At 45.6% G+C, this 14416-nt stretch overlaps 1 protein-coding gene across 2 annotated transcripts in view; it reads left to right on the forward strand.

Annotated features, from left to right (window-relative positions):
* LRSAM1 (leucine rich repeat and sterile alpha motif containing 1) overlaps positions 1–14416 on the forward strand; it is a 362528-nt gene that overhangs the window by 102736 nt on the left and 245376 nt on the right. The window contains exon 4 of one of the 2 annotated variants that reach the window (XM_078642118.1): positions 546–590. In XM_078642118.1, coding sequence (XP_078498244.1) covers positions 546–590 — 45 coding nt within the window. Of the gene's footprint in view, positions 1–545; positions 591–13817; positions 13991–14416 lie in introns of those variants that run through there. The other variant, XM_078642119.1, reaches the window with a different exon arrangement.

The following is a 14416-nucleotide window of genomic DNA, read 5'->3' on the forward strand; positions in this document are numbered from 1 at the left end:
AAACAGAGCACCAAAAATTAATTGATGGAACTGCCTAAGACATCACACCTTAATCACTAGGTGTTTCTCTTGTTTGTATTCCATCCTTTGTCGCTAGTCTGTGCCATTTCAGAAGAGGATGAGCGATGTTAACCAGCATTGAAGCCCCCACAAAGGACATGTCCAGCCTTCACTACGGAAACACAAGTGACCCCACCCAATTCGTGTTTTGCCTCTAACCCTTTTGGACAGGAGAAAAGTGACTTATAATGACAGTGTACCATTAGATCAATGTTTTGCATTTCATATGTCTGGCACCCTCAAAGAGACACTGGTTTACTGCTGCATCTGTCCACATGAATCTTAAGTGAAAAGATCCATTAGAATGAGAGAAGTTGTTGTAAATGTAAAAAGCTGTTTGATAGGATTATGATGAGGATGTGTATATATACAGTATTTTTCAATGCAATGTCTTTTTAGCAAACGGGACAAATATCTCGATAGTTAAACTGTAGAGTTTTTAAATGCTCAATCGTGACATTCTGTTTTTATCTTTGTGCATGTAGATTCCAGATGCTGCTTTCTCAACATGTAAAGTCTTGCAAAAGAAGGTGAGATAGTCTTGTGTATGAATGGGCACGTTATTGTTTGGTTAATTAAAACCATTACAACTTAAAAACATCAAGAAAGTTACAATATTCTATGAAAACATCTAAATATAAAATCCACTTCACATAGAGATCTAAAATCCTGTTTAACTCTACATCTGTAATGTGGAAATAAAGGTGGTGTCATAGAGGAAATCAAGTTGTGCATCAGGTAGAAATTATGAAAATGATCCATAAATAAAATGAGTGTAGACCCTAGGAATATGCTGTGCGTCCGGCATTGGGGTGAGATGTCCCCCCAATTTTTGAATGTGTTCACATTGCAAATGTAATCATAGCTGGACTTCTACTATCTTACTCAACCTGGTTCACTGATACTCTTGACATATGTTGCACATGGCTCCAGTGTTGGACATTTGTGGGATCTGCTTTGAGATTGCAGGGAAGTGGATTATTATGCAGTGTCCTTGTGAGACCTCACCATGCAGTAATGTCACAATCTTTATTAGGTTCAGTTAGGGTTCTTTATTAAATCCCTTATTTCAGTACTCAGTAGATGTGGCACAGAGCAGTCAGGCTTGGTCAAAGGAACAGGTGTAAGGCATTTAGATGTACCAAAATAGTCAATGGATATGAAACACAGCACAATAGAAATCCGGCATCAATTTACAAAAATAAAGTGTATTTTTATCTTGAAATAGACACCAGAACGAGAAAGATGATTTTTAAAAGTGAATTATTTTTTTTAAGAAGGCAATAAGTTGTTGCAATCGGTTAAGCAGTTTTCTTATCCAACTGGGTAGTATAGCTACTTCTCTTAACTTGGATGGACCACAATGGGTGGGGGCCAGTCACAGAGACTACTTAGGTCCAGGCATGCACTTACCTGTCGCTTCCAGCAGTCTTGGGTTCCACAGTGTCTTTTCTGATGACTGAGTATGCTGAGATGCTAAAGATAAAGAAGAGATGTGTTGAGTTTTCTTGGGGCCACCCTGGGGTCCATGTACTTGTTAAGAACTCACGGACACAGGAAAGGATTAAGCTATTTATTGAGCCAACACGAATGCTCCTACAGCGTCGGAGCGAACTTCCAGTCAGCTCGGTGATCAGCTGATAACTGTCAGATGTGACAGTTCCCAGCTGATGACCTCACCGCTGGTACAGTGTCCGCCCAGGGACACAGGCGTGTACACTTGGTACGGTGTCCCAAGTGGGACACAAACATTATAAACACAACACATCTTCCCCCTTTAGGGAGATGGAAACAAACGGGGAAAAAGTAGGAGCATAAGGCTCCACTATCCGCAGACATAGTCCTTGAATTTCGCAGGCGGACCCAACAATCTTCCTGCCCTGCTTCTGTCAATCGGTGGTGCGGGTTCGCGCACCGGAATGGTAGGCAACTTGCGCCTTCTGGTCTGGTCTGACTGTTTGTACTGTCGTCTGGCATGGTGTCCTTATGCATACAGCTTCCACTCCTCTCTTCTGAAGGTGCTGGCCATTCATAGTCGGATTCAGTGTCCGAAAGGTATAGTCCGGACACGCGGTCTTTCCGCGCTCCTGATTGCTCTCCAGTCGATTCAGTGGGTGTCTTGTCCTCCGTTTCATCCACAGGATGTTTGTATGCAGAAAGGGCTGAAAAATGCCAGACCTTTCCGTCGCTTAAACGTGCAGAATTGCAGTACACCTCTTGCGCGGTCAGGGGTTCGGTGTACCTTTCTTGACCCTTGCCTACGTGTCCACTCTTCTTCACCTTGACAACATCTCCCGTCTTGATTACCACATTCTTGCATCCGTGTCTGTTGTCGTAATCGCTCTTGCTTTGGGACTGTGCTTGAGTTAGCCTCTCCTTCACTATCTTTGATGACCAGTGTACTCTGCGAGCAGCCTTAACCCAGCCCACATTGTCCTTGGTGAGTGGAGTTCGCCCCCTCATGAGTTCAAACGGACTGTGGCCTGTGGTGTCACATGGCGTTATCCTATAGGCCCACACCGTCTTCAGTATTTCCTTCTTCCAGTCCAGCTGGTTAGAATTGGCTATTTGGATAATACCTTTGAGGACTCTATTGAATCTTTCCACTGCCCCGTTACCAGCGGGGTGGTAGAGTGAAGTTGTTTTGTGCTCAATATTGTGCTTCAACATGTACTCCTTGAATAATTCCGATGTGAATTGCACACCATTGTCACTCACCACCTTTATGGGCAGTCCCTCACGTGTGAAGGTGTCTTCCAGGAATTGGACCACGTGCTGAGAGTCTGCTTTCTTTGTAATTCTTATTTCCGGCCACTTAGTGTAGTGATCAATTATGACAATTATGTATTGTGGTTCTACGTCACTGTGCACAGGTCCCATTATGTCAATTATTGAAAACAATAAGAGAGAGTAGGGTGTTTTACAGGAATGTAGGGTGGGAACTCTCGGTCCCCTGTTATATATTACACAACAAAGAGAGGAGTACCCCCTGCAGGTGTAACAGAGAAAGTCTCTGTGCCTAAAGCTTAAGGCTTCATGAAAGGCTTGTGCCCAACCAATATACAGGACAAAGCATGTCCTTTAAGAAGACCCCTCACTCACCAACCTAGTTGGTGACATGCTTCATCATCGGGGTCCCACCCCGGAGGCTGAGTGCCACCAGGGTGTGCTTCGACACCTGATTACAGTGGAGCGGGTAATTGTTTCTTTTATATGTGCAGTGATAAAATGGTGGTAAGTGGTTTAAAAAAGGGCCAATTCTACTCACTCCAAGACTTTATTCCTAAGTGACTGGACACCCTGTAAAAGAAATGTGACACCTATGCCTAATTAGGTAGACTTCGGTGTTAAAGACGTATAGTGTGTTAAAATAACGACGTGTGCTATGTGAATTAAAATATAGGTCTACATGTTTCAACCATCAAACAATTGTGGGTTTTCGTCAGGACCAGTGAGACCTGGGTGGTGCGCACACGCTAAGGTGCGCCCTGCCCTCGGTCAGTGATAGTTGGAAACACAAAAATTATGTTTCTTATTCAAAAATTCTTCTTCCCGGTGTGGAAGAAAAACCTGTGGAAAAATATTCCAGGGTAGTTGGTGGTTGGGATCACAATACAAAAGATAGACAAAGGCACATAAAACATATAGAAGAGGGGGTGCCTGCCCCGCAATATGTGTGGCAGGTATACAACATAGTCACTCTCAGCACTCACTGCTGAGCTGTAGGCATAAGTACTTAGCCGGAATGCGAGTGCTACAGTCGAAAGACTGTATGACTGTCGAGTGTATCCCCATGTCGATACCTGGGTTCTGGCACAGTATATTACGATATTTCCCTCGGGAGATTTGGATCAATGCAGAATTGAAATAGCACTTTAAGAGAAAATGGTGGTGTCGCCCTAAACGTTGCACAGTTAGATCTAAAAAAACAATTCTATCGATCTACTTTGACGGCACCCAGGTTTCGATAAAACAAATTGCTTACTCAAATCGCGGAGAGATTCCGCTTCATGGGCGTCCGGGTTCCACGGGCGATGCTTACATCACCTAGGGAGTGATAGTGAGAGCGGGCGCGAAAACGCCGTGAGTGGCTGGATGTCTACTCGAGCGTGGAGACATAATCCAAGAGGATCGTGTTGATCGAGACTTACTTGTAGCTTCTGCTCCTCTGTCGGTAAACCTACTTGGTTACCAGGACGGTACGCCCCGTGGGAATCCCTGAAGCGTATGGAGACGGAGAGCTTGATATTAGGAAATTTGTCTTCCTGGAAAGGGCGTGGTTAGGCGGGTCACGTGCGTTGGTAGTAGCAATCAGAGGACTGCGGTTCCAAAGTGAGGCTTGGAACACGGTAACTATGGCAACCCTGGACGCACACAGTTCTTGCCGGGATCGGGCGGCTTCACAGATGTTAAGTACTGCCGTTGGTTTATGAAACCGCAAAAAATAGGTTTCGACGGCGGAAATGGAGCTCAAACGTGATGGAAGGTGCGTTGTACCTCCGGTACTTGTTAAGTGGGGATTGGAACATGGCCCTCATGCCTATAGGTTTTCAGTTGGGGAAAGAAGGTTGAACACAGTTTGTTAACAACTACATCGTTATTAAATTCAGGGCACAAAAAATCTCGCTGTGCCTCTTGGCATAGATGGTAAACGCTCAGAGTGTGATTAGGGGGTATATGCTTGCAGTGAATGTATTATCAAATTACCCCATGACTGAGCCCCACGGGATATTGTCATTCAAACCTGTCCTATGGGTGGACAGCCTGTAAACCCATCTTTGCTCTTTCTCAAAAAGACGTTGAGTCAGGTTGTGACCCGAGTTTACTTGTTCGATAATTGTCCATTGAAGGTCGTCAGGTGTATGTCCTGCAGATAGATAATGTTCTGTTAGTCTTAGTTACTTGGGTCTTGTCAGAATCCATGCATAACCTGCAGTCTCTCACTTTCCTTTCCACATCCAGGCTAACACCTGGCCACCAGTACGTGTTTTTCACTCTGCTTTTGGTTTTTGCTATGCCTAAGTGTCCTTCGTGGCATATTTCCAGTATTTCCTTCCTAATGACAGTAGGTGGTACATACCTTCCGCTCCTCACTAGTAGTCCATTTTCCATTGACAATTCGTCTTTCACTTCCCAGAAATGCTTCAATTGTTCATTTAATTTATTTTTGTTTGTCCAACCTTCTTTGATCATTTGCATTACCGTTCCAATGTCTCTGTCTTTACTCTGTTCCATTAGCCACTTCTTCGTTATTCTGCTTGTACACTCCCATAAATTTGCTACACATGAATCATCCACTTCATTGATTTCCGTGTTGGTTTTAGACTCTAGTGGCATTCTGCTTAAAAAGTCTGCTACCACATCCTTACACCGGGAACATATGGTATGTCATAAATGTAGTCGAACAAACGCATTGAGATTCTTGCCAACCGTGGTGATGCTGTGTACAAACCGTTAGTGGTGAGCACCTTCGTTAGGGGTTTGTGGTCTGTGCAAAGATTAACCTTCCTACCCCAGATGTACTGTCGGAAATGCTCAAGTGCCCAAACGCAGGCCAATGCCTCCCGTTCTATCACTGAACATTTTTCCTCTGCTGTTGTTAGGGATCGTGATGCAAACGCAATTGTGTACTCCACTCCTTTTGCATCCTTCTGTGTAAGTACAGCTCCAATGCCCTTGTTACTGGCGTCGGTCGTCACAAAGTTTTTGAGATCGGGGTCAAATCCTTGTAGGGGTAATGTTTTGCACATGTCATTTTTGAGGTCTTGGAAGGTTTGTTCACATTCATCAGTCCATTCAAATTTGTTCTTGAGTTTCAATTGCTGTCACAATGTGTATGTTTTCGTCGAAAAATTTCTGATGAACTTCGAGTAGTATTCCACTAACCCGAGGAATGATCTCAACTCATCTCTGTTGGTGGGTACAGGCGAGTCCTTTATGGCCTGGATCAGTTAGTTTTTTGGACTGATGCCATCACCTGTTATTTGATGGTCCAGATAATTGACCGAATTGCTTGCGAACTTGCATTTTGAGTGCTATGCAGTTAATCCTTTTCCGTTCAATATTTCCAGAACTTGCTCCACTCGGCTGTTATGTTCCTCTCTCGTCTTACCCATCACTAGAATGTCATCCTGGAACAATAACATACCGGTGACACCCTCAAATATGTTGTTCATTAGTCTTTGGAACATCGCGGTCGCAGAAGCCAAACCGAATGGCACTCTGGTGAATCTAAAACACCCAAACGGCGTCACAAATGTGGTCAGTGATTTGCTTTCTCGATGTAGCTGTACCTGATGGTATGCCGATTTTAGATCGATGGTGGTAAACCACTTGACACCCTTGGTTGTTGACACCATCTCATTTATTTTTGGGAGTGGATATTGTTCCAATATGATGTTTTGATTTAAATCACAAAGGTCTATGCAGAGTCTCAGCTTGCAATTAGGGCGTTTAGCAACAACAAGAGGTGCGACCCACTCTGATGCCTCCACTCTTTCTATTATTCCATCAATTAGTAGCTTCAAGTTGGTTTCTGACTTCTTCCCTTATTGCAAATGGTATGTTCCTTGCTTTGTGCACTGTGGGCGTGGAGATTGGTTTCAATTTTATTTTGTGTTGGTACCCCTTCAACACACCCACATTTCCACTGAACACTTTAGGATATTTTGCTAGTATTTGGCTAGCATAGTCGTTGGTGTCAGATATGCGCAGCACTGGTTCCCTACTGTTCAGATCCAGCATGATTCCCAGGCTCCCCTGGTCCATCCACCCAAGAACGGATGGTCCCACCTTGGAAACGTAGAGTTTACAATCTGCTTCCCTGCCTTTGAATATGAACTTTAGTCTTCTGTACCCACACATTTCAATAGGCTGACCATTGAATGATTTTATTGCAATGTCTGGTTTATTAAGTCTTTCGCCAATCTTTTCCTTGAATTTAGCACTACAGACTTTTTCATTTACAATGGTGTATGGTGAACCAGAATCCTCTACTATACTTATTTCTACACCTCCAATTGTCATTTGGCACACAGGTTTTCGTGTTTTAGCCTTACTTTTGATTGCGTTATCATTGTCCTGTTCATCATCAATGTTTAGTATGTATATGTTGATGTCGTCGTCTGACTCTTCCTCCAACTTCTCTTCCTCGTCCTCTACTGCTTTTATGCGTTGTGGTCTTCTTCTATTGCACGCCTTGCTGTAATGTCCAATTAGACCACAGAATTTGCATTTGACTTCCCGGGCAGGGCATTTAAAATCATATGCCATGTGAGCTGTGCTTAGACACCGATAACAGTATCCCTTATTCCTTGTTTCAGTTTTCCTGTATGTTTGCGTGGTGTCTTTCTTTTTCCAACTCTGCTTCCCAACTTTCCAACTTTTTTGGTCTGACACTCTGTTCACGTGTTCTCCTTCTTTTTTTATCTTGTCTTCCTTTAGTACTGCTATTGCGCATCGTCCTGTGAGTTCTGCCTTTCTAGCGATGTCTATTATGTTCTGCAATGGGTATTCACCCTTTGCCCATAGGTTATCTTGAATGTTTTCATTGGAGCCTTGCATCACAATTTGATCTCTTATTAGCTCGTCGTGAAGATCTCCAAAACGGCAGTTTATTGCCAGATTTTTAAGTGCGGAGACATAATCATCCACTGACTCCTCTTTTCCCTGCTTCCTGTGGAAGAATTTATACTGGTCTACTCCCACACAGACTGTGGGTTTGTAGTATGTATTTAAATCGTCAATTGCGTCGGTGAATACATCACCCTCATTCTCTGCTCTTATCTTTTTATTAATTGAGTTATACACCTTTATCCCCCTGCTCCCAGGCTGTGCATTAGCATTTTATACTTTTTCTCTGGTTTAATCTCGTCATCTTCCTCTAGTGTGGAAATATAATTGAGGAAATATTCCCTCCACTCTTCCCATTTTAACGCTGGTTCACTGCCTGCACGTAAAAAGGATTCTGGCGGAGAGAGATTCCATATACAGCCAGTTGCCATGTTGGTGGAATTATGCACTTTGTTTTGTAAGGGAGTGAATGGTGTATTTAGTTTTTTGTCTTGTGGTACTGGTTTCTTGAAGTTATCTTTGCTAAATTTTACTGAGTACTGGTCCTTTATTTATTCTTAGGGTAAAGTTCATGAGTTTCAATGCAGTGAGTGGCACTACACTTGAACCTGCTTCGATAGTTCTGCTCAAAGATTACTTGTAATTTTTCATTAATGTGTAAAACACTCCACATTAACTTGCATCAACTGTATTGCTTTATACCATTACCGTTTTAAAACATTGTGTGTAGTCCTGCTCGACACCCTCGGTCGTCCGGTTACATTTGCCGAAGCGTAGCGTTTCTGTGGTCTGATTTCCTGCTTTTTAGGTTTCGCCTCGCCGAAAGCTGCGCAAGCGAAAAACTTTTGTTTACATGTATGGGGCTTCGTCCCGCCTCTCTGTCCCATTGGCTAGCTCCATAAATGGAGGCTAGCCATTGGAACAGAGATGCGTCACTCATTCCCCGAGCAGATTCGTGGGCGTTCCCGCGATTTTTACTCATCCCGCCCCTTTGCGATCGTCATGTGGCGGTGGGCGGTGGTTTTTTTTTTTTTTTTTTTTTTTTTGGGTTTCTTTTGGTAAGTTCTCTGAAGATGGCAGCCGGGCAGAAGCCTTCATGGCGTGGTCCTGAATAATGTTGGGTTTAAAGGTAAAGGATATGCAGACATGAACATAAATGCTAGGTGCGTGCACTTTCTGTAATAATCTAATTTTAATTGAACTTAGAAGCACTTTTGTTTTTGACCGGACTTTTCTCAATTTTCCGTGAGCAGCTCATAAGATTACCTTCTAACATTTGTTGGCAACGCTGCAAAGCTGTGTTTTGAGTCCTGGGCTGATTGGCAAGGACTTGATGTTTATATTTTTTATTTTCAAACCAAACGTTGCAAACTTGCCACCGGAAGGAGCTCAGTCCGGATCGAGTGTGTGGACAATAGCGCGCGAGGGCCGCCTCCACCCCGCGGCAACCAGCCCGGGTTGTCTGCCAGCCGCGGGAAGCGAGGAAGTCGGCCCTCGAGGTGGCCCGGCCGCCGTCTCCAGGTCGGACCCCGGCCGCTGCTTTCCTGGAGGTTGCGAACAATGGCAGTTTATTTTTGGACTTGGTGTCCCCAGAAGAATGAATGCCTGCACCTATTTCTGCCGTGGGAATGAGGGCTAGGCTTGCGTTTCCCGGGATGTGACTAATAGAAAAGAAACATTGCCCAGTCACCAATACACCCCTCTCAGTCATCACATAGGGCCCCCCAGAATCGAGGCCGGGACATATGTCTGGGCATCCAGATGTTCAGAGTGACCCCACCGTTCGCTGCTACCAGGTCCTAATAAACGTTTAGCTCGCCACTGACTGAGTGGAGTGGTATCTTAAGCATGGAATAGTCGACTAAAGTCTGATTTCTCTCAAAGTCCTTTAACCCTCATCAAGGCGACTGGCCTTCTTTCATGGTGTGCTTACAACGGTGGAATAGTCACATGAAAGGTAATTGATGCCTCTGAAAGGCTGATAGGGATAGCCAGGGCTTTAAGTGGGATAAAAACTGGGGGGTCTCTCAAAGTGGTGTGGGCGCGCGTGGCCAATGTAATTAAGGACGCTGCTTAAAAACACTTAAGCTAAAAATCTATGCTTAGCATAGTGTGCCGCCCGACTTGTATTTTGCTGTTTCTGTCAGTGCATCCAGATATGTGATACAACTAACATGATACCTTAAGCAAGTAAGGAATATTGGCTTTGTCAATGGTTGTTAGTTGCATAAGATAAATAAGCAGCAACTATGGCTTGTATATAATATTGAAAAAGCTTCCATCTAAAGCCTTGGTGACACCAGACAATGTGGCTGCTCCCGAGTTTGAAAAAGGGAAGGGAATCCAGAGAGAAAATGACTCTCTTTAAAGGATTTTTCTTCCCCTACAACGCTCACCTGGCATGACGTCTTGCCGTAACTTCTCCACTAGTGAAAAGTGAGCAGTGTGAGCAGCGCACATCAATGTGCCTGCAGTCCGGAAAAAACGGACTGCCTGTGCCAAGGCACAAAACAGAGCCCGATAGAGACCCGTTTCGAGGCCCCCTTTAAAAAAATGCAGGTGCTCAGCACCGGTAAGACCCGGCCCACTTAAAGCCCTGGGGATAGGGTTAGGGTTGGTGCTGGGTCCTCTAATAAGTGACTTACTATTTGCCTCGGTTCCTTCAGCCTTTCTGAGGCACCAGCGTGCTGGACATTTATGGGGAATATTTAATTTCTCCAGCTTATTTTAGGCGTGAAGTGTATTTCCGAACTTGTTTAATTTTCCATAACGGTGAACTTATTCGGGAGCCACTGAAGTTGGTGAGCACTTGCCAAACCTTTCCTAGGTTCCTAGTAGTAGGTAGGAAGCCCCTAGAAGTCGTGCATCGCTATTGCCTGGATGCAAGGCACTATTAGTTCCCAGGTCCTCGGCTCCCCGGGATAGCAGTAATTGAGCAGTCGAGACTTGAGCTCGCCAGCAGATTGCCTAGTGCCAAATACTTCATATATTCCTGAAGTCAATAAATATTGTCCAGGCAATCAGGGTTGTAACCCTAATCATTCAAATGTTCTGAGCTCCGAGACAGGGTACTGCTCCCGGGGCCCCGGTGTTACCCCGGACCCATTGTTCAGCACCAGGATAACCAGTGCCCTGTCTTTGGTGCTGACCTCTCACCTCTGTGTTTCTTCCGTAGGTTTGTAGGGATTGAAACCTTTGCAGCTGTATATGTCCGAGCTCCCCTGGCCTTTATTATTGAGCAGGGCTTGTGGTTGAAGGAACCTTTGCTGAAGGACCCTAATCTCACCTTGAACCAGAAACAAAGACCGTAAAGTCTGGCTGCAACAGTGGTCCAGGGCTTTCAAGCATGATGCGCTGAGCAACAGACATGCACTGGCCCTGTGGCTCGATGGCCACTTGTGCACACAGATTCTTCACCGTGCTTTGTATAGGGCCCAGGTCTAGGTGCTGGAGAGTTCCTTATGTGAAACGTGTGCCTAATAGCCATCACCCTGGCACAGGTGGCTGTATTGTACTTCCAAAATCTAGTAGGCTACCACTCACAAGGTGGCCTCTATGCATCCAGCAAGGTGAGGGTGCTCGCCTAAGAAGGGGCAGACCAGAGCAAACTTGTGTTCCCTGAGCCAGCCGAAGTCTAGAGCGCCTGTGCCTCATATCATGAACTGTCTCCATGTCGGGTCTTAGAATGACAGATCATATACAGAGTCAAAACTAGAGCAATTCATGCAGACGGAAGTCAAATAAATAGCCAAGTAAAATTGCATCCAGCTGTGACTTTACACATTCCAGATTAAACTATGGCAGTAAGCTAGTTTCCCTATCATCTATTCGGTGTGACTTCAGAGAAGGTCTATCCGTATTTAATTCAAATGTACTCCCTAGTGTTCCATAGTGAAGCCTAAACCCTGGAGGAAGGAGGACCATCGTAAAAACGTTGACTTTTCTCTCTTCGGTACCAAAAGCCGTTTACGTTGCTTTCGTTATTTTGCATCATGAAGGACGTTCCAAAAACGTAGGATTTTAACCTCTTTAAAGCCCAAACTATGGGGCACTGGTCTTTAACAATAGTGGTCCTTTCTTGGTACCTGGGCATCAGTCGCTGACTGATAAGACTACTAGATATTCCTAGCATTTTAAATGTATACCTACCAAGTGATCTGCAGTGTCTGGTATCGAATGTCCGATGCTTTTTACGGCCGGGGTGTTCCATGGGCCATGTGAGAGCTGTGTGGGCTGTGTGGGCTGTGTGGGCTGTGAGAGCTGTGTGGGCTGTGAGAGCTGTGTGGGCTGTGAGAGCTGTGTGGGCTGTGAGAGCTGTGTGGGCTGTGAGAGGTGTGTGGGCTGTGAGGGGCTGTGTGGGCTGTGTGGGCTATGAGGGGCTGTGTGGGCTGTGAGGGGCTGTGAGAGCTGTGAGAGCTGTGAGGGGCTGTGAGAGCTGCGAGGGGCTGTGAGAGCTGTGTGGGCTGTGAAATGTGTGGGCTGTGAAATGTGTGGGCTGTGAGAGCTGTGTGGGCTGTGAGAGCTGTGTGGGCTGTGAGAGCTGTGTGGGCTGTGAGAGCTGTGTGGGCTGTGAGAGCTGTGTGGGCTGTGAGAGCTGTGTGGGCTGTGAGAGCTGTGTGGGCTGTGAGAGCTGTGTGGGCTGTGAGAGGTGTGTGGGCTGTGAGAGGTGTGTGGGCTGTGAGGGGCTGTGTGGGCTGTGTGGGCTATGAGGGGCTGTGTGGGCTGTGAGGGGCTGTGAGAGCTGTGAGAGCTGTGAGGGGCTGTGAGAGCTGCGAGGGGCTGTGAGAGCTGTGTGGGCTGTGAAATGTGTGGGCTGTGAAATGTGTGGGCTGTGAGAGCTGTGTGGGCTGTGAGAGCTGTGTGGGCTGTGAGAGCTGTGTGGGCTGTGAGAGCTGTGTGGGCTGTGAGAGCTGTGTGGGCTGAGAGCTGTGTGGGCTGTGAGAGCTGTGAGAGCTGTGTGGGCTGTGAGAGCTGTGTGGGCTGTGAGAGCTGTGTGGGCTGTGAGAGCTGTGTGGGCTGTGAGAGCTGTGTGGGCTGTGAGAGCTGTGTGGGCTGTGTGGGCTGTGTGGGCTGTGTGGACTGTGAGAGCTGTGTGGGCTGTGAGGGGCTGTGAGAGCTGTGTGGGCTGTGAAATGTGTGGGCTGTGAGAGCTGTGTGGGCTGTGAGAGCTGTGTGGGCTGTGAGAGCTGTGTGGGCTGTGAGAGCTGTTGGCAATGTAAATAACAATGCCATTTATTTATAAGTAAAAAAAAAGATAAAAAAATGTCATGAGCAATGCCAATAGCTCTAACTTTTACAAAGGCGAAACCATTGCATTGTAAATGCTTGTTGCTTTTTGCGAGCTCTCGTAAACTAGACCGTCACGCAACATGCGTTTCTTTTATTCCTTCAAAATGGCCGCCACGTCATGACCATAAGCGTGATGACGTCGTTGACAGCTGTCATCGGTTTCACCTGGAACTGACAGTTGGTCGCAGCGGTTCCTTTTGGCAGTTGACTGTTGCTATTTGTTCAAGTACCATTTAGGTCACACTACGCAAACTTCTTTTTTTTTATGGTTGAACTTCTCAGTAAGTGCGTTCACAGTTCATGCTGGAAAGTTCATGTCATGCCACGACGGAATTACAGTTGAACTTTTTATCTCACAATAATTCTGTGGCAAATTGCGTTGTGCTTACAATTTTATGAATCTTCACTACTCAAAATTCTTTCCTCGTGAGTGCTTCTATTTAACTGCACATTAGTTGCCTAGTTGAACAGTCTACTTATTTCTTCAGAAGAGGCGATTTCACACAGAAAGATCTTTTTATTTTAAAGTTTGTACCTTTTTTCCTTAGTAATTCCTTGGTAATTACTTCCAGCTTGAACTTTCACTTTTTGGTTAACCTTTACGTTTAATTTACACCGACTGCTGGCTTTTCTTCCTTCAAAATTTTCTTTTCTCTCTCGGCGCGTGGTTCCCGTGTTGGCTCCCTCGTCGGCTCCCTCGTCACCAGTCTTGTTAAGAAGTCACGGACACAGGAAAGGATTAAGCTATTTATTGAGCCAACACGAATGCTCTTACAGCGTCGGAGCGAACTTCCAGTCAGCTTGGTGATCAGCTGATAACTGTCAGATGTGACAGTTCCCAGCTGATGACCTCACCGCTGGTACAGTGTCCGCGCAGGGACACAGGCGTGCACACTTGGTACGGTGTCCCAAGTGGGACACAAACATTTTAAACACAACAGTACTTCATTGGTCTTCTCCAGACTCAGGATTCGATCTCCCTCATTGTCACAAAGGGAGTCCAATGCAGGTCCAGTTGCCACTGGTCAGCTGGTCCTCCTTTTGCATCGGTCTCAGTGTGTCTTGAAAGGTGAGTACTATTTCTCTTTGGGGGACCACTGTACACTGTGACGGTGGTCACGGGCTCAACAGAATTGAGGGCACCTCGTGAGGGTCAAGATTCGGTCTCCCAACAGGCACTTTGGCATCCAGCGATGGGTAATTATTCCTGGGCAGTTCAGCTCTCGTGGAGTGAAAGTCTCTTTGGCTTTTGCTGGTCCTGAAGCTTAACTGGGAGCCAGCCACTTAGCCCTTGAAGTCGCTTCTTCCATCCTGACACAAGTGAACCAAAGGACAGAGGTTATAGATATCAAAGGTGTGTTGATCAAATGCAAAAACTATAGTGGTAGCAGCCTTTTAAATGAGGAAGGATGGCCATTTTTAAAGTCTGGGTTTTCATACCTTTTAGTTGATAATTAGTGTCTTCTCAGTAGCAGAATCATTTAATCAAACTTTA

This window comes from Lissotriton helveticus, chromosome 5_1 (assembly GCF_964261635.1).
Source record: "Lissotriton helveticus chromosome 5_1, aLisHel1.1, whole genome shotgun sequence".
Classification (NCBI taxonomy): Eukaryota; Metazoa; Chordata; class Amphibia; order Caudata; family Salamandridae; genus Lissotriton; species Lissotriton helveticus.